Source organism: Megalops cyprinoides, chromosome 12 (genome assembly GCF_013368585.1).
Source record: "Megalops cyprinoides isolate fMegCyp1 chromosome 12, fMegCyp1.pri, whole genome shotgun sequence".
In the NCBI taxonomy this organism is placed as follows: Eukaryota; Metazoa; Chordata; class Actinopteri; order Elopiformes; family Megalopidae; genus Megalops; species Megalops cyprinoides.
Window position 1 is genome coordinate 20,373,594 of NC_050594.1, and position 18,835 is coordinate 20,392,428.

An 18,835-nucleotide genomic window follows, 5' to 3' on the forward strand; every position below is an offset into this window, starting at 1 on the left:
CCTGGAGCCCTGACCAAATACAACAACCCCTTATCCCCTTCACCCGACTGGCCATATAATGCATTTCATCCTTTCTTCTCTCTGTTCCACAGGTGATTACTGTACTGTATAGGGGAAAATCTACAATGACCTCCTCTGTTAAAGGCTGAATAAAAAAACAAGTTCTCAGTTGACAGTGGCTTTTCGCCTAGTCAAAACTGCAATGAGGTGAGACAAAGGGACAGATGGCTAAAACATCAAATTGCTGCTTAATGAATTATGCCAATATCCACTTCACCATAAGCACTATTCAGCATCGGTTTATTGCACACAACAATGGAATGTCAGTAGACAAGTGCTGGGAATGCTTTTTGTGCTGCAACGCATTACCACGATCAGCCATATGCTAAGATGCAGTGCGTAATACATGTATCTGTGGTGTCTGAAAGTCCAGCACAGAGACCGTCCACTCTGCGGTTTTGACACACAGTGCCGAGTTCACAAGGACACACACTGCTGGATTTAATAAACCCAGAGCCATGTTATCATACGGAGCACAGGCACACCAAACTAAGCCTTAAAGATTCCCCCGTGTGCAATTCCACTCTATAGGCTTTAGGTTTATGACCTATATTTAGCTGCCGTACAAACAGCTCAGTTTATTCAGATTTTCTTATAGACTGTATGGTTGTGAAAAGGAAATTAAATAAACAGATTGTAAATCTGGGAGCACAGTGGGACCAAAGACATCTGAACGTGAGGCTGTTGGGTAGACTGCTGATTTGTAAGCTCTACAGAGTGTCTGTTTCACTTCTTTCAAGTAAAATCAACAGTCAGACTGAGGTAAAACATACCACAGTGTATCATCCGCAACATGTCCACACACTAGCCCCTGCTATGCACTGACATGAATGAACAATTCAAAAACTGCTTCGGCTGTTCGATGTGAACTGTAACTGGCTGTACTGATGTGACCTGTGCTTGCACTGCGTTAGCCGCTATGTGTCGCTCTGCATACGTGCAGCTACCATGCAAATAAATAAAAATAACAAAAATAATGTACTGATACCAGAATGTCAAAGGGCAGGTAAGGAGTTTCTCTGAAAAAAATAAGAGGAAATTAACTGAAAAGTGAATTACCTCACCACACTAGGAGCTTGAAAGCAACCTTAATCATTCTTGGAAAATTCTGGAATTTTTTCAGATTGATCACTGGAAAAAAGAGTTAATCCCACTGGAAGTAAGCACATTAGTGAATGGCCCTTATAAAGCAGAGGTAATAATTCCTGGTACATTCAACCACATACTTTTCCCCAGGTCTTCAAATAGGTCTTTGACATATTTATATTAAGTTGGTGGTTAAAATTAATTTGAGTCCTCAAAATAAGGACTGCTATTTGGAAAAACAATTTATAATACTTTACCTGTAAAACATGTGTAACACATTTAATCCAATATTATTTCCCAGCAGTAAAGAGATAACTCATGTCATTTACTAGCAATGAATTACACTATGTAAATATGAGTTAACTATTTAAATATTCTACCAAGAATACCTTAAATAATGGCAGAATATTTACAGTAGATGCTTGGTTTAAAATCACATAGCTGTATATAATTTAGAGGGATCTGTAAAATTATATAGTCCTTTTTTAAAGGCTCAGTTTAACCTGCCCTTAACATTTCATTCATGTGGTTTTCCTGACCATTGAGCACAACAAAACTCTCACACTAGTCTGACTATGTGCACTGAGTGACAGTGCATTGTTATATCAGCATTCTGTTGATTATTTGTCAGTACTGATTACTGATTATTTGTCTCAGTTCCACCTCAATCCACACCCCCTAACACCTGCTTACATGTATCACTTGCTGTTTATTTTATGTGTAGTACCACAATGTGTTCTGGATTCTGTGATCTAGTGTCTGTGATGTACGGTAATATACTTGGCTTTCCTTGTCTAGTCGGGTTGCACGAGTTAATTTGTGGTAGGGCTTGAAAAGCGCTATGTTCACACTCACTGGTTTGTTAGCCTGGTCTGACACTGTTGCTCATTTAACTTGAACGGATACGATCTGTTGTGCTGGAAGTTGCTCTGAACAAGAGTGCCTGATGAATGAATGGAATGTAATGTAATATAGTAGACAGAGCGAGGAGCACAGCTATTCTAACACTACCAGGTAAAGCACTACCCCTGTAGTGTGTCTTCAGCTTCAAGGTGAGACGTGCTAAACCGTAAAATAAAAACATTAAATATACACACGGGACCTGGCTTTCCATCCAACTACACATCGATGACATTGAAATACACATCTATGACATTTTTGTTTTTCAAAGAAACAATCCCAAATAATGTTGGAAAAAGACAGGGAGTTAACCGCACAGAGACCCTAACTGAACGCATAATACCTAAACTTACTCCTATCCGAAGTGTTTAAACAAAAAGCAAACGCCAAACACTGCTGGTAAAGGCAGTAAGCTATAACAGCCCAAATAAAACCCCTCATTAATAAGCGGCGCTGCAGGCGTGGAGCGTAGGGGCAGGAACAGGTGCCTTGGTGTGGGCACATCTCGCCCTGCCATGCGCTTCTGTGAAACAGGTGGCTCTGTAAGCAGGGCCAGCTGCACCTGAAGGGGCTACACGGGCATCTGAGGGCACAGAGGGCTCCCTGACAAACACTGACGATGCCAAGAGGAGAGAAACACTGACTCGTTCTTTTTTTTCCCCTCTATAAACATGACCTCGCTCTGGAAAGCAGTGACTCTGACTGAAGTGACTCGACTGGAACTTTCCATGGAATTCCAAAATGCTCTTTTCGCTCTTTCTCTCTGTTTCTTCACGTACTCACTAATGAGAGATTCACGTGATTCCCACATTGTGATTCACTGTAGTCTTATTTTCCCACCACACACGTGCCTTCCAAACCTAAAGTGTTATTTGGACTATCGGTCAAGTATCAGCCCCATTTCATATTCTTATTGCTTTAGCAGAAGTCTAAAAGTTCACAATTAGACCCAACGTAATGTCTTGCAGGCTAAAATGATCTTGAATGAAATTGAAATGCAGGGTCAGTTTGAAGCACACATACAATGCAGGCTAGACTGCAGCACAGCTAAAGCCACAAAGCCACAGAATATATACTAAGACAGAACTCTAACCATAACATAAATTTTATGTCTTAACATGGACAAACGTTAGTGTATTATTTTTGAGCCACCTACAGTGTTCTCCGCCAGCAGTCTGGTTAGTGAAAGCATATTAGTGTGCCTTACTGAACAAATGGGTCCCTTGCCTTGTCCCTGTGTTGATGCTGCTCACAGAGCTACCTGCAGGAGGGAGAGGAAAACACAACACTTATTCATTCTGTTAAGGTGCCAGAGCATCAAGACATGCTACTCTTCCAGAAAAGTGATGAGAATCATTTCTACAAAGATGTCAGTGTGTACAAGACATGATACTCTTCCAGAAAAGTGATGAGAATCATTTACACAAAGATGTCAGTGTGTAAATGACATGCTACTCTTCCAGAAAAGTGATGAGAATCATTTATACAAAGATGTCAGTGTACTTATTGAGCTGTTTTCCCTGCTCAGACTGAGACAGATGCTCTGAGGGAGTCTGGAGGGTGTTCTTTCCACTGGTATTCTCCTGCCCTCATTATGAGGCATTAATTGGCCCTGCTACCGTGTTTTGACTGGCCTGTATGTACCGTATTACACATTTCAGAAAGCTAATTTTTAAAAATCAGAGCATTCAGGCAATGGGATCCAAGAGCTAGAAAACTCTCCATGTGTCCATCGACATTTTATCTTTATTACTTAAAAGGAACTGTTTTTGCATGACAAAAGACAGACAGAGGCTTTCTGTATGCATAGTTTTTATCAGACTATTAAAGATGGTTTCAGCATCATGCATTACCTAATTCAATGGTATTTGGAAATTCAGACTTCCTTTTTAATGTTTTTCAGCACACTTGAGCAGCAACCGTGCTGATGACACGCACGGAAAACTCTATGTGTAATTAGTGCCCTATTATATGGAAACCGCAGGACTAATTCGATCTCAGTTCACATTTCTATTGTTCTAACTTGTTACAATCCTCTTAGCATAGAGCATTGGTTTGTAAATTACAGGCAAGGAACCAAACTGGGTCCCAGGCAGGTTTGTTCTAGGCATAATAACTGGACTAGGTGTACCTATTATGATTACCTCCAGCAATATATTGTTGTGTTCAAAACACGTTTACTTTTCAGAAATCACTAAATAAGTGTGACTTGTTTCAGTCTGACTGATTAATTATCCCCTGAGTTAATTGCAAATAATTCCATTTGTCCAAATAATTCTCTCCTCCAGGTCATCATTGAAAAAGAGAATTTGTTCTCAATTGACCATGTGTGTGTGTGTGTGTGTGTGTCTGTCAAAGTTTTCAATGCATAGATGAATGAACAAAAGAATAAAGTAAGGAAGGAGAGAAGGAACAGAGGGCTACAGTGGTGCTGTAGGCATTGTCCACACCTCGGCAGTTCCTGCCTTAAGCTCTCCCACAGTCGCCATCCCGCTACCCTCCCCTTCCCTCCTGCTCACCTCCATCCTTGCTCACGCCCAGGCAGCCCTTGAGCTCCAGCAGGGAGATGGCCTTGTCCTTGTTGAGGTCGCAGTAGTCAGTGAACTTGCGGGCACACTTTTTGGGCTTGGCTTTCTTCTTCACGTATCGCTTGAAGGGTTTAAGTTCCTTCTTGTTGATATCATGGCTGCCATTGTTGTCCAGTTGTGCAAAGTACCAATGCACCACCCTCTCCTCCAGGGTGTGGCTGGGGTCAGGCTCCACAAATCTGCACAGACGAACGCAAGCTTCACATGCAAACTCCACACAGGAACAGACCATATACTTCCACACCACACATCAACATATACTCAATGACAACGCATGTATACAACTCCCTTTCTCATCCTTTTGGGTAAGTCTGGTAGGGTATAATTACCTTATTTATCACTATATCAAGGACAAGTTGTCCAGGTTTTATACCTTTCCCTTTTATCTTATCCATTTACACAGATGAGCAAGTACTTCTTGTACTGTTACTCAAAAGTAGGGCAACAGCACCAAACTTGGAATTTGAACTTTTTGAAAACAAGTTCCAATTCACAAGCCACTACAGCACACTGCAGCCCCATTAAAAGGTGACAATTTCACATCTGAAGTCAATAAGAAAAACTTTACAGGTCAACATGCTCTCATTCAATGGGCATGTCCATTACTGTGGTAAAACTGCAGCAGTCACATCACTTACCTCCCACCACCAGAGGGAGTTGGCGAGTTTATGGCCTGCACCATGTCAGTGGTGAGAGCGTCTAACAAGCTGGTGATGAATTCCACTTTCTTTCCCTCTGGGCACCCTGTCACAAGTATGAGGAAGCATTTAGAGGCCAAATTATTGTGTTAATAAAACTAAAATACAATATCACAGAAACAGAATTTCTGAGGGGGTCTTTCTTCCATCAGTAAACTGGGATGATATGAAAACATTAAAGCAGTGAATAATAGTGGTTTATGAAGAAATGGGTATTCAATAATGGTACAATCAAAAGTGTCTAACATCTAGTGGTTCTGTAGTCTGATATGACACTTGTGCTGGTACAGTATAATTGGAAAACAGGTGACAAGTACAGTGCTTCCAAAGGGAATATCAAGATCAGAGCTATCATAAGAAACTGGAATTAGCAACCCATGTTTAGGCAGGGAGGAACTTGCATAGAACAATGTGGTCTGAGAGCTAAAGCTAACTTAGGGAAGGAAGGAAGAAAATGAACTTGGAGCACCCCCCTCCTCGATCCTTCCTAAACTCTGACCATTCCACAAATGCACGCAGTCATCACAAACATACAAACAAAGGGCCACGCAATGCTGCAATGAACACTCTGCATGAAGCAGCATTTTTTCCCAAGCATCACTGCTGACCTCTTCCAGGGAGCTTTGGTAATGAACACACACACTGAAAAATCAAAAAGTCCTGTACGTGTGCTGGTGAAAATTACCTTGAGGGACAAACAGCCCAAAGTGCCTGTGGAGGACCTATGTGTGTTTGTGTGTATGTGTGTGTGCGCACGAGTGTGCGTGAGAGAGATTTTTTGTTTAGGAGTTGTTGTTTTTTTAATAATACTAATTTGTATATATTTATATATTGCTTTGCCAGTACATGCCATGTACATCTGTGTGGTCATGGCAATTAATCTTATTTGTGTTTGGATTTGAATTTGAACAAGGTAATAAAAATAAAAAATGAGTTGGAGAGAGAGAAAGAGTAGGGATGACTGACGGAGAACGGGCTTGAAAGAGAGGGAAAAAGAAAGAGGGAATGATTTAAGGAGAGGGGATTGAGAGAGAGGTAAGAGAAAGAGAGGGAATGACTGAAGGAGAAGGGGTTTGAGACAGAAAGAGAGGGAGAGTTGTGAGGTGACAGGGCTTTGGCGGAGCTGTGCAGCCCCGTTAAGTTTTATGATGCGATGCCGAACACCTAGGGTAGCGCTTTTTAATTGCCCAGATGCATGTTTTATAGCGTGCTCCACCAGTGCGAATTTTTCCCCCCTAATTGTGTCTCTTAAAGAGAAACTTCAAACAGCAAAGTGTAATAAACTAATCTTCTCATTTTACATTTTCTGGGACTTTCCCCCACTCTCTTTCACCCCTCTCTCTTTTCCTCCACATCTCCACCCTCCCAGCCCCTTTTCTCCTTAGTTTCTTTTCATGCCTCTTCTGCTGACTCAAGGCTTTCTATGGGGGAGTGGGGTCTAGCAGGGCACCAGGTGAATCCAATTAGTATCTCCTGAGATACAACAAGCACTAGGACGCAACGCCTCAGTGCATCTTTAACCAAGTGTTAAATTAGACATTACTGTATTGGACGGATTGCAGTGCATGTATCCTACAGTATGTGGAACATCAAGCCTCCAGAGACCTCCATTTTCTATTTGCTTGTTATTTTCTTCACAAGAATGTTTGTCATACATTACAGAAGGTCTACTCCAAGGCTAGAGGAAACTGAACCTACAGGCACACCAGTTAATTGAGTGCCCTCCATTGTTTTTGGCTTGATGAGATTGTTATAAAGGTGGGCAGTTTGTTGTGGTGGTTCAGAACATCCCACTACAGTACATAAAAATAACTCTTCTCACCCCCCCACCCTTACACCCACAATAAAAACATACCACACATCTGCTGCACAGTGAGAAGCAATGCTTGACTCTGTAAAGTTACCAGATGGTAAGATTAAATAAGGGTTAGGATGCAACTTCAAATGATGGGGAAAGAGGGTAGCAACAAAAATAACTCAATGGTAACTGGGGAAAGAACAGACAACCTGTAGTGAAAATGACATACAGCACTGTCCCGGAGAAGAAGAAAAGTTGAAGACCACTGTCACAAATTGCTGCAGTCTAAAACAGGCTGGATGCCACCTCAAAAACCAAAAGCAAAAACAACTTCACAGCAAGGTCCCATGTAGGTTCTCACTGTGGTCAAGTCTAGATTTCCACATAAGGGGGAAATATCCCACCGAACTGGAATCTTGAACATATGGGTGTGGGTCAATCCAACCTTAACTAACATCCAAAACTGCTCACCCGCCAGGTCTCGCTCTCGGAAAGGATCTTCTGATTCAGGGGTCGGTGAGCGTGCAGCACTGTCACATTCTGGGGTCTGGTACCTGCCATGTGGGACAGAGCAGAGAAAGATAGGGAGAGAGTTTGTATGTGACAGAAAGAGAGAGAAGGAAAAAGAAAGAGAGAGAGAGTGTGTGTGTGTGAGACAGAGAGAAAGAGAGAGAGTGTGCGAGAGAGAAAGAGAGAGAGGGAGAGAGCTATCAGAGAGGTCACTGACTGGCAAACCTATAGGCCGCTCAGCACGAACACTTGGCTTGATCCCCCTGGGGGAGATGCAATATGTGAAGACACGGCACAGGTACCATGAACAAGCAAAGAGGTAGGACAGGGCAGCAAAGCCCTGTAATATGATACAACACACATGACTGCAAAAATAAAGCCCTCCAGGAAAAAAAATGCTCTGTTGTCATACCACATCTTATAAAACAAAGCAGGCTGCCAAGAGCTTTGAAACAGGAATGTGAAATTGGAATGCTCAGAAATGAATGTTTGCCCATGTTTTCTTTTAACCCTTTGAAAAGTGCCCTAACATATCGCAACGTGGGAGAAGGTTCCCTTTCACAACAGAGACACATTGCTTGTATTCTCCATTTTTTATCACAGATGGAAGTGAACTGAGTACAAAAGAAAGAAAGGGAGACAGTTGGCATGGACGTTCTTTCTCGTTGCCTTGATGGAAGTGTTTGTGGGATTAAAGAATGGAGTTTACAAAAAGCATGTGCATTTAATTTCAATTTGACCTGAAGTGCTGTGTTTCAGTCCTAAGTACACAACATGCACCATGTGCTTGTGCATGACTCGGTTTCTGAGTTGTTGAAACGAGCTCACAACAGTAAATGTTGAGCTGATGTTTCAAACACATAGAAAACTGCATTGCTGCAGATTGCTGAGACACAAGATTTGACATTTGAACCCAAATGGAGATGAGAAATACATGTGTGCTATTCTTACAAGTGAGATCCAACAGAGATCCAACATTAAAATAAGAACATGAAAATGTACTGTATACTGTGTGTTGTATACTTTTTTAAAAAAAAACTGTATTATCCTAAGGAAAATGTCCATTCTCTCTCTCTCTCTCTCTCTCTCTCTCTCTCTCTCTCTCTCTCTCTCACACACACACACACACACACACACACACACACCATGTGATATCCCCATTGTTGACTTGCTACAATATATTTCTGTCTTAAAGGGAAAAAGAGATCCAGACACACATACTCTTTACTTTAAAGCGCTATTATACTTTTGGATTAAACCCATGTCGTGGCTAAAATTAGACAGGCTTTACAATTCTTGTAACATTCCATATTGTTTTTTTTTTCTTTTTAAGTAAATATTTACGAAGAAAGGATAACAGGATATTTAAGCAGATTATTGGAAAATGTGAAGGGTTTGTCTAGGAAACGAGGGTAAATGCTGATCTCTTTGCCTAATGAAATTTCACACCACAGGTGATTGTGTCATAAGAGCAAAATTATGAGCATCAGGGAAAGCTTAAAACGAGATGATAGTCAGATGGTGCCCAGAGTTCCAGCAGAGAAGTGTCCTTCAGGGGATAAAATCATCTACCCTCTGATCTCCAGTTTGGCACTATCCATACTGCAGTGACCACCACTAACTCCCCACCCACTCTCTCTCTCTCCTTACCTGGTGGAGGTCCCAGGGATGGGTCGTCCAGTGTCCACCAGAACACACCAGCAGTAGCCTGTGGACTGGTGGCACTGGACAGGCTGATAGAGGCCTCCGGGTGCACAGTCCGGGATGAAGATGGCCTCTCTGGGGTTCTGCCTGGCCTCATCGAGTGCAGTCTGCCTCTCCTGGTCACAAGAAGGAACCTTCTCTAAAACCATGCAGAAAAACACTTAATACAGAGACATAGAGAGGAACATGAGAAACACACTCAAAATAGACACGCACACACACACACACAGACTATTCATTTCTGTCCAGAGGGACAAAGACATTCACAAACAAACTGAAAAACGAATATGGAGACGCAGGGTTATACAGGCAAAAGCATTTTAATAGCTTCACTGACCTTTTCCAATGTTCAAGGATTGTCTGGCAAGAGTAGGTGCCATGTGGGCACTCTCAAGTTGTCTATTCAATACCAAGCACTTCACACTTGAGAGTTACTAATTTTACACCTAGCTCTACTATATTTATATTCAAATCCATTTAGCTCATCCCTCACTCTTACACAAAAGGCCAAATACAACAGAAATACATGCTGAAGTTAAGCTTTGTTTTAGAGCAGTGAAGTGTGTTCTACTGGTCTTAATCTATTCCATTTAACCATGTCTGTTTGCTAAGCATTATGCTAAAACAACAGCTTAGCTGTGGTATGCTCCCCCTGCTAAATGCAATTATTTAAAACAGTAAGCAGAAGGCGTTTTAAACTTACATATCTTTCTTCAATATGCTTGGATTCAAAGGGAAGCTTTTGTCTTGTCCGAGCTCATTAAACTTATACTAGGGCCCTGAGTGTGTGAGGCCCTGTTTGAGAGAAATGTAGCCGCATCCCCCATTTTTGTGGTCAGGGAGTAAAGCCAGTCAAATCTCTCCCCTGTGCTGCAGTCCAGTCTGCCTACCTGGTTTCAATGGCAGACCATAAAATCTGAGCTGTCAGTGTAAACCATTTTATAGTGACTTGTGTTGCTAACTGTACTTCTTGTTTTGTCTATTTGAATTTCATGTGTGGAGAAAGGGGGGAAGGAGTTTTGGGAGGGGGGAGAGCAGGGGGACAAAGCGGGCCACGCTTCAGGCTGAGCTGTATGGAAAACAAAAGCACAATCCACGGCCCGGGTCCCTGTAACAAAATTTAAGTCTTTTCTTTCCGTCCATTTCACAACAATCTTAATAGGGATATTGACACCACTGGCAGGCTCCCCCTTTGGCCCTGAAGCATTTGTGGGGCCACAAGGGGTGCCTGTTTCCCAAACTGGGCTGCCACCGGAGGGTAACGTGTCCACTCACTGCATCCCTGCTTCCAGAAAGGGCCCAAGCTCAAGTGTTTGTAGTGCTCCAAGGCTGCCCGATTCCCGCCAAGGTTCTTTCACTTCCAAATTATTTAGCACTGTTTATTATACAGAGGGTATACTGGCGCCAGGCTGCTGAGATTCTCAAATGAAAATTGTTTTTTTTTTTATACATATAAATGGAAAAGGCTGGACTCTTGCTATTTTTTTCTTTTGATTCTTTTTTGTGTGTGAAACTCTATCTGTTCCTCTGTTCTCTCTCTCTCTCCCTCTCTTTCACAGAAAGAGAGAGAGAGAGAGAGAGAGAGAGAGAGAAAGAGAGAGAGAGAAAGAGAGACACACGTTTCCTGATTTCTTTTTACTCTTTGTTTTCTCTACCAAATTTAGTTCATTTTAGCTGACAGTGCTGTGCGTGGTGAGAATTTATGGGCCTTAATAAACAAGTAAATATTGTGCGCTAAAAATATCCAGCAGGAGGTAACTTAAGGTGACAGTCCATAATCTCATTCCAGTTTGTTATTCTACTTTTTCCATCCAAATTATACATACTTTCTCTTCTTTCTTTTCTTTTTTTTGTGATCTTCTTTTTATTGATTTTCAAGAACAGGTCTTCTTTCTTTTCTCATTCTTTTGCAAATGTGTACCGTTTTCTTTGATAGGGGAGGAAATTTCTTCCTTTCAATAAATTTATTCTTTATCATTCCAAAGCTCAAAACATTGTAGTCCATATCTGTGTGGGTTCTGCCTAAAGCAAACAATGTTGAACTTTGAAACGCTGTTCCTGTAAACACAATGTACTCCTCTCTTTCTGAGACATACAGCACTTCTCTGTGTAGCTTTCCACACACACCAACTGTTTCTTTAATTCCTTACCGATGAACTGCAAAATAATTTTTTATCTCCAACATGCTGCTGCATAAGTTACTTTCACTGGGTAAAGAATATGAGTCTACAAAATCTGTTGAAATGTCCTTTTAATTTAATTTTGATTGGCAAAAAAGCAGAACTGGCCTACATGTAAGGCATTTTAAAGGTTTTGCATGGACTATGGTATTGTTCCTCAAACAGCGTTGATTTTTCTCTGCTACAGTCTTGTTACTGCAAAACTACAAAAGCTTTAAATCTAAAAATGCCCCTAGAGAAGGGGAGGAATGCTTACTTACAAATAATTACAAAATGCACTAATAATTCGGCTGGAGTCTTCCTTCTTTCTGCTCATGAGGTATGTATTGGGAAGGGTTGAATTTGTCTCAGCACATCACAGGTGCCCGATTTCACCTTCTCAGGCCTGGTAAAGATAGGTTTGGAGAACAAAGCACTGAACCCCAGCCAACTGTGCCCTTCAGGACAACAGTCAACATCAAGGGTAGTGACGTGAAGCAATCTGCTGCCCAACTAACCCCATCCCGAGGACATCAGATGCTAATTAGAAGCAGGCAGGCAGTGGAATTACGACAAAAGTTCACTTCCAAAGACCTGTCACAGTGAATCCCTGTTCCGTGCATACTCAGCTCTCGGACTCCCATTGCTCACAGTTTCCTCATGAATAAACACTCTTTCAGCGTTCTGTAGAATCTTTGTATTCTGTGTTTTTTCCTGTTAATATTCTCCTCACGTAATACAGAAGACAGATTTCCATCGGCCTTCATCAGCTTATCATTTGGCAAAGGAACAAGTAGTTTTTTGCAGTATCTACCTTTCAAGCAGACAGATTTACTCCAATTGTCTACAAACTAAACAGCGCAATGCAATAACATCCAAGTCATAATTAGGAAATGCTTGTACTCTGTCTTCTAGCAGGGCAGATTAGCTAATCAGTGAAAACTTCTTTGGAAAATTCAATTAGAATGACTTGCATTTCCAGCGCCACCTGCTGGGTTTATATGCCACTGTCACACCTTTGGAGCATGACACAAAGTGTCTCCCTGTCCTACCTGCAAGTAAACTTTCACTCAGGGGTTGTGTATTCAAATGTTTTACATTCTACCCTTAAACATCTTGCTCATTGAAGAGGTACCTGTGGTCAGCTCTGAAATAGCAGTGTGTGAGTGGGGGCAAATGGGAGATAGAAAGACTTAAATCTGCCTACTCCCAAAAATGCTCAGCAATGAGCTGGATTTTGGTTTAGAACTCTCACTCCAGGCCCAGCCCCAACAACACCAAACCCTATCCCTAGCCCCTTCTCCATGACTCCAAGCTCAAGCATGAAACCAATGCCATTCCAGAGATCTGACTGGGCACGCCAAGAAGATGCCATGTTCATTTGGGGACAATTGTGTAGGAGACACAGCAAGATAAAAAAAAATTAAGATAAAAAAGATAAAGATAAAAAACAGGGGAAAGGGAGTTTAAATCAACCACTAAAACAGAATGCAGTGGTACCACGTTTCTTTTTTCACGCTCCTTTTTAAATGGCTCATAATGTATCCTCAGGTCAGAAAAGGTGCACTGTTACTCCAGGCAGGTGTAAAATGAACAGTTTAACATATTTTTAACACAGCAAAACACTGGCTTTCTTGCATCAATCTGCTGGAATTTTCATAGATGCATAAATAACAAAAATTTTTAACACATTTTCATAGTTTCACAGTTTCAAGTTTGTCAACTTAATATGATGAATGTTTAATTTAATTGAATTATTCGATTCATCTTGTCCACAAAAGGCCTCTTTTAGAGCACAGCTCTAAAAGCAAACAGAGAAACAAGCAAATGACTTCACTTTAAAGAATACGAATAAACAGCACATTTCACTTTAACAACAATGGATCACAATGAGTGAAAAAAATTCAAATATAATTTTGTTGAAAATTCAAACTCAGTTCAGACTTTACTCACAGTTGGCATTAGACATCTCATTGGACACTGTTCATTTGTACACACATATTCACCAGGATATGTCTGTACAAATGAATGCCTATGATATCTCCTCTAAAACCCAGTCACTCTGTTCATCTGGATGTTTCTCTCACCTGGTTTCCTAGTACTCGAGTTATTCTTTTCTTTGTATACTAGCTGCTTGATCCACAAATTGGGGGCCGTGATCTCTGATGAGAAAAGGAACAGAGGCCACATTTTTACATTCACTACAGACTATTATTTTGTTCAACATACAGTAAGTGTGATGGCATGGATTTCAGCCAAACGTGAAATGAGAAGGAATGGATCACAAAGTCATGGCCAGACCTAGCTTCAAAAATGTATTACCAGTACAGCCACGGCATGCATGCAGTGTACGACAAGACTGTTTACAGCACAGAAGAGTGAAAAGACTTACCATCACCATCCGGGACAACATGTGTCTCCATGGTGGGTGTAGGTTTGGATCCGTCGTCTGGGTTTAGGGTGAGAAAGAAACGGAAAGAGACTACCATTATTTAGGTTAATACAATCTACTCTCCAGAATTGTTGAATGGTTGGGATTTGCACATGGCCCGGCCAATAGCACAGAAAAAACAACATAAACAGATAGAGGGGAGGTGTCAGATCGTGAAACATGAAAAAGAGACAGAAAGATGGAGGTTGGTGGAAGGCTAAAAGGCCTCTCGCACATCTACCTCTACGTCCCCCAGTCCCCCACCCCCGCCCCGCACACACCCCTATCCGCCTCTTCCTTCCGCTCCTGCTTGGCGTGACCCACATGAGCTCAGGGGCCAGCGCTGATGGAGTGGAACACCTGCTCTCTGAAAGCAATGCATGGTGGCAAAGCACACAACAAAACCAGCAAAACACAGTGAAAATGGAACCGCCTAAGAAAGATCTGACAGAACCTCAACTTCCAAACCCGCCCATTAACTCCCAGTAAGGTATGACAGATTTTTTTATTCCTGCGATGACAGAGTGGTCTGAAAGTGGTGGAGTAGGGTATGCTACCCAATAACGATGACACTTCACATGCTATTTCCATATAACTTCTTGACATTTTAACACCAACCTGAATCACACGTGCAGAGCAAATAGTCCAGCGTGTTTAGTGTGAATACCTTACTATCATCATGAATGCTTTTGTCAATTATGTTTTGTATGTATAATTGGAGAAATTCATGGCTAATGGTTGTTATTATATGAATCTTATTGCCTGTTTATTGCTATGATTGTTCAATTTTATTGTGTGTATTGATGATTTTTTTTAGAGTTTGGAAATGCGCTGAACATGTGATGTAATGCTGTATGTTTATGTAGGATGTATGTAATACACAAATATATACATAATATGCACATAACATGCAATATACAAAAGTATCATTTAATTGTATATTTGACATATCTAATCATAGGACACATTTTCTTGTATTTTTTTTTGTTTGCTTTTTGACTCCCTCCAGATTTTTAAAGATCAAAGGGGATTTGTTTACAGAGACAATATTACTATTTCAACAAAAGTTGAAATGTAGAAACGAATGTTTTTTATTGCAAGAAGCCTGTCTGCTCCTCTTACAGCGAAATACTTTTACATGCATTTTATCACGTTTATGCTTGTCAGATACAGAAAGAAATACAGAAGAAACTGAAATAGACGTCAATGAATAAACTACTCCCTCTTGGTCTTGTAGATAAGCCATAATTATAAAGGCTTTAGGTAAATAGCTGAAGACTTAAATAGATGGAAAAAACCAAGGTGCTATCAAAACAAAAAATGGGTATCCACGCTGACACACACATACACAAGAACACACTCCTAAGCATCCTTATAACCATCCAGCAAACAAATCTTTCCAATTCATACAGTAAATAACTGTTTTCAAGTGGGATGTATTGTGTTCACTCATAAGAACACACATTCATTATTGGCAAAAGTCCAACCTCCAAGGTCTTCATTTTAATAAACTTGCTAATGCAGTCCTGAGTGGTGAGAGAATAACTAAACATGGTAAATTTGGAAGAGTACAGCACTCAGAAGGGGAATGTAACCTACTTACCCAAGCATAGGGCACTACACCCTCTCCTGTCTCCTCTCTGCTCATGCCAACCACATACACCGCATGGGGGGAACCTGGTGGTGGGAGGGGGTGGGAGTTGGCCATGCTAACAGTGCAGGTCAGGTGATATGGGGTTGATGAAACAGGTCAACTAATGTAGGTTACATTTCATGGTCAGGTGATGAGGTATGGTCATTGTACAGAATATAAGACACTGATTTCAAAAGAATCAACTTCGGGGCCTTTGGAAGGTTTTGTGAAAAAATTTTCACGTCAAGTAGGTTTTCTTGGTCACCCAGTGGAAAAAAATGCAGATGACCACTAGATCTTTGTAACTGGACTTTAGTTGAGTTCCAGGTGAACAGACATGAAAACCTCTGTTGTCCTTAAACAGTGCCTGCTGAATGATTAAATTAAAATACCATCTCAGAATGTTCTCACAAACTGTCCATTTAAGTTTAGATTTACAACCTTTTACAAACTGTTTTCACAGCAAGCAATCAGGGTCTCATCTTCCTTTCCATTGCTATATAGATTTCAATCGCCATAATTGTTTGCATCTTCTTTAATAGTAAGAAGAATAGAGTTCTCATCACACAGGATCACCACTGATGTTGGCTTTTGCTGCTGCTGGCTTTCCAGGGTGCATTGTGGGTAAATAACTGAGACAAAGCTCATTTGTCAGTGTAATCATGACTTCAAGGGGCCCTTGGCATTTTTCTCAGACAGCAGCACATGGACAGACCACTCCAATCAGGCTCTCTGGCCATTTGTCAAACTACTGGAGGATCTCAGTGCTCATATCCTGCATTGCAGCCTCATCAGCACACACATGAAATGGATTTCTGAGGAAATCAGACTAATCCGCCAGGCTTCTCACACACAACAGAGTTCTGCAAGATGTTTGTTTGGCTAAACAGAGGTTCCACATCCATGGGAGAGCGCAGGCCTGTTCAATTAGTGTACCAGTAGAAGCAGTCATTTCACAGTGTACTCGATAACAGAAGCAGACATCACAGCCCAAAAACCATAATCAAAGCGAAGGCCCATTTTTAAAACTCAAACCATCTCCAGGCCTTCTTAATGCTTGTGACAGTGCATACAGAGTCTTGTGTCTCTGTATTCTTCTTTGTACAATGGCTTTATAGATAAGGTCCTATGGCAGTATACTGCTGTATTGATGCCAGCCAAGGACTTTAATCAGAGGCAGTGCTCTGTATTTGTTAGTTTGCTGTAATATTTTATAATTTGATCTGTAAACAGTCAACACCTGTCAGTTGGATGGGGTAAAAAATTATCCTCTACAATGAAGGCAGATAAGTTATGCCTGTGACCTAAAGCTACTGGACAGTAGTCATTGGAAGTGTATTAGTGCAGCCCATTCAGCAGGAATATCATGCCACATACCGCAGCTTTAGTAAAATGTGGGGAGGGGTCAAAGCAAGGTCTTCATGAAACAAAGTGCAACATCACTGTACAATCCAGCCAGAGACCAGAATGACGTTCACATCCGCTTAGCAAACACAAGAATCGCCTTGTTTGTTGCAGAGAGCAGTGGAACCAGGCAAAGTGCAACATGATCTGAGAACAGGACAAAACAAGCCAAGCACGTGCTCCCCATCCACCCCCTGCCCACATTCAAGCTCCCACATACTGCCCCTGGGGCTTATAAACCACACCAGGGCTTTCCATTGCAAAAAGAAAAAACCTATAAGGCTTTCTTTCTTTTTCAAGAACTTAACACATATACTGTACAGAGTTTGGAATCCCTCAGACAGAGTCAGAGAAGAGAAATCCAAGTGAGTCCTGGGGTGAGGTTTAGACACTTGATCCCTGCTTTTAATCTTAGCATTAAACTACATTTCCTTGCACCTTACAAGAAAAGCCTGGCAGTAATGGAATTATTATATAACACCCACAGTGCGACATAAAATCCTGCCAGTCATTTTTATTTCCCATAAAGGCCAGCATTCACTTACAGTATTTCAGTTCCTACAGCTCAATGAACATGAACTCAAAGAGCCCATGCCCTGTAACTGACTGCTGCTCTCAATGTTTATAATGTGATATTTACCAAGCACACATAGAAGAATAAATAAAAGCAAAGGAAATTCCATTCTATGATCATTTTCATTGTCCTTGTTCTGGTGTCAAACAGAAAACTAACATCTTCTCTAATGTCAGACATGAGCTTCATGTAGCTGCTAGCCACAGTTTAAACCACCACAGCCTCTCTTCCTCTAAATGGCAAGTACAGGCAATCCTGAAGAAGGATGGATTCTCAATCATGGCTAGAATGGCATGACTGCCAGTGTCACAATTCAAAAATTGAAATATGATAACTATAAATGTGACATAACCTAAAATAGCTACAAATGTATTATAATACACGTTTCATTACTGCTGCTGTATCCCCCTCATGCTGATGGCACTGTGTGCACTCAGAGGCAATTACTACAGCAAGATCTCAAAAATATAGCAAGAGATCTGCAATAGCAATGTACAAATCTGAATCAATACAGATCAAAGTACAGTACAGTCTGCACATTATCTTATTTGATAAAGGAAGCATGAGTGCTTCCTACACAGCAAAAATGAAAATATTCTTGATGAGATCAATCAAAACATCCATGCATTAAAACATTAAAACAGGTAGCCCTGCAGCAGCATCTCATAAGATTGATTAAAAAGCATACAGTAACTGTAACAGTAACAGTTTCTACAAGTAACTCTCATTTGGTCTAACTAGCGCAACTTCAAACGCGTCTGTGCCCTGCAGTGTGAAATGTATCCATGTTGTGATGCTCAATGCTCAGTGCACAGCACAGATGCTTTTCTAAGCATTACGCTTGTATTGCTGAAAACTGACCTGGTTAAACCCCCTGGGCAGTAAGCATAAATTACATTGCAGTTTAATATATTTTCTTCATCTGATCTTGAGTAATGTGCATATTCCCATACAGAGAACCTAGGGGGCAATATGATCTCTGTTGTCTTCACTGTTTTATCATTTTTCCTTGTACACTTAAAGCTAGCCTTACAAAGTGAAAGTAAATAAAACCAATCAAGAAATGAAAAGATAGATAAAGATATAGATAAAATTATTATTAAATCTTCAATCTATTTTCACTTGGTAACATAATCATTACATTGCAATAATTCACCAGACACTCTTATGCAGAGAAACTTACATACAGTGTGTTACAATTTTATCCATTTATACAGCTGGATATTTACTGAGGCAATTGTGTTTTAACTACTTTGCCCAAAGGTACAGCAGCAGCACCCCAGCAGGGAA

The 18,835-nt window shown here is 41.0% G+C and overlaps 1 protein-coding gene across 7 annotated transcripts in view; it reads right to left on the bottom strand.

Moving 5' to 3' along the window:
- The window catches only part of smoc1 (SPARC related modular calcium binding 1), a 57,909-nt gene that overhangs the window by 9,509 nt on the left and 29,565 nt on the right, over positions 1 to 18,835 (bottom strand). For 3 of the 7 annotated variants that reach the window (XM_036542122.1, XM_036542119.1, XM_036542117.1), the window contains 7 exons: positions 13,896 to 13,985; positions 13,591 to 13,665; positions 9,291 to 9,483; positions 7,602 to 7,684; positions 5,273 to 5,378; positions 4,566 to 4,813; positions 3,274 to 3,307 (listed from right to left, as the gene is read on the bottom strand). In XM_036542122.1, coding sequence (XP_036398015.1) covers positions 3,274 to 3,307; positions 4,566 to 4,813; positions 5,273 to 5,378; positions 7,602 to 7,684; positions 9,291 to 9,483; positions 13,591 to 13,665; positions 13,896 to 13,985 — 829 coding nt within the window. Of the gene's footprint in view, positions 1 to 3,253; positions 3,308 to 4,565; positions 4,814 to 5,272; positions 5,379 to 7,601; positions 7,685 to 9,290; positions 9,484 to 13,590; positions 13,666 to 13,895; positions 13,986 to 18,835 lie in introns of all 7 variants that reach the window. The other 4 variants (XM_036542124.1, XM_036542121.1, XM_036542120.1 and 1 more) reach the window with 2 other exon arrangements.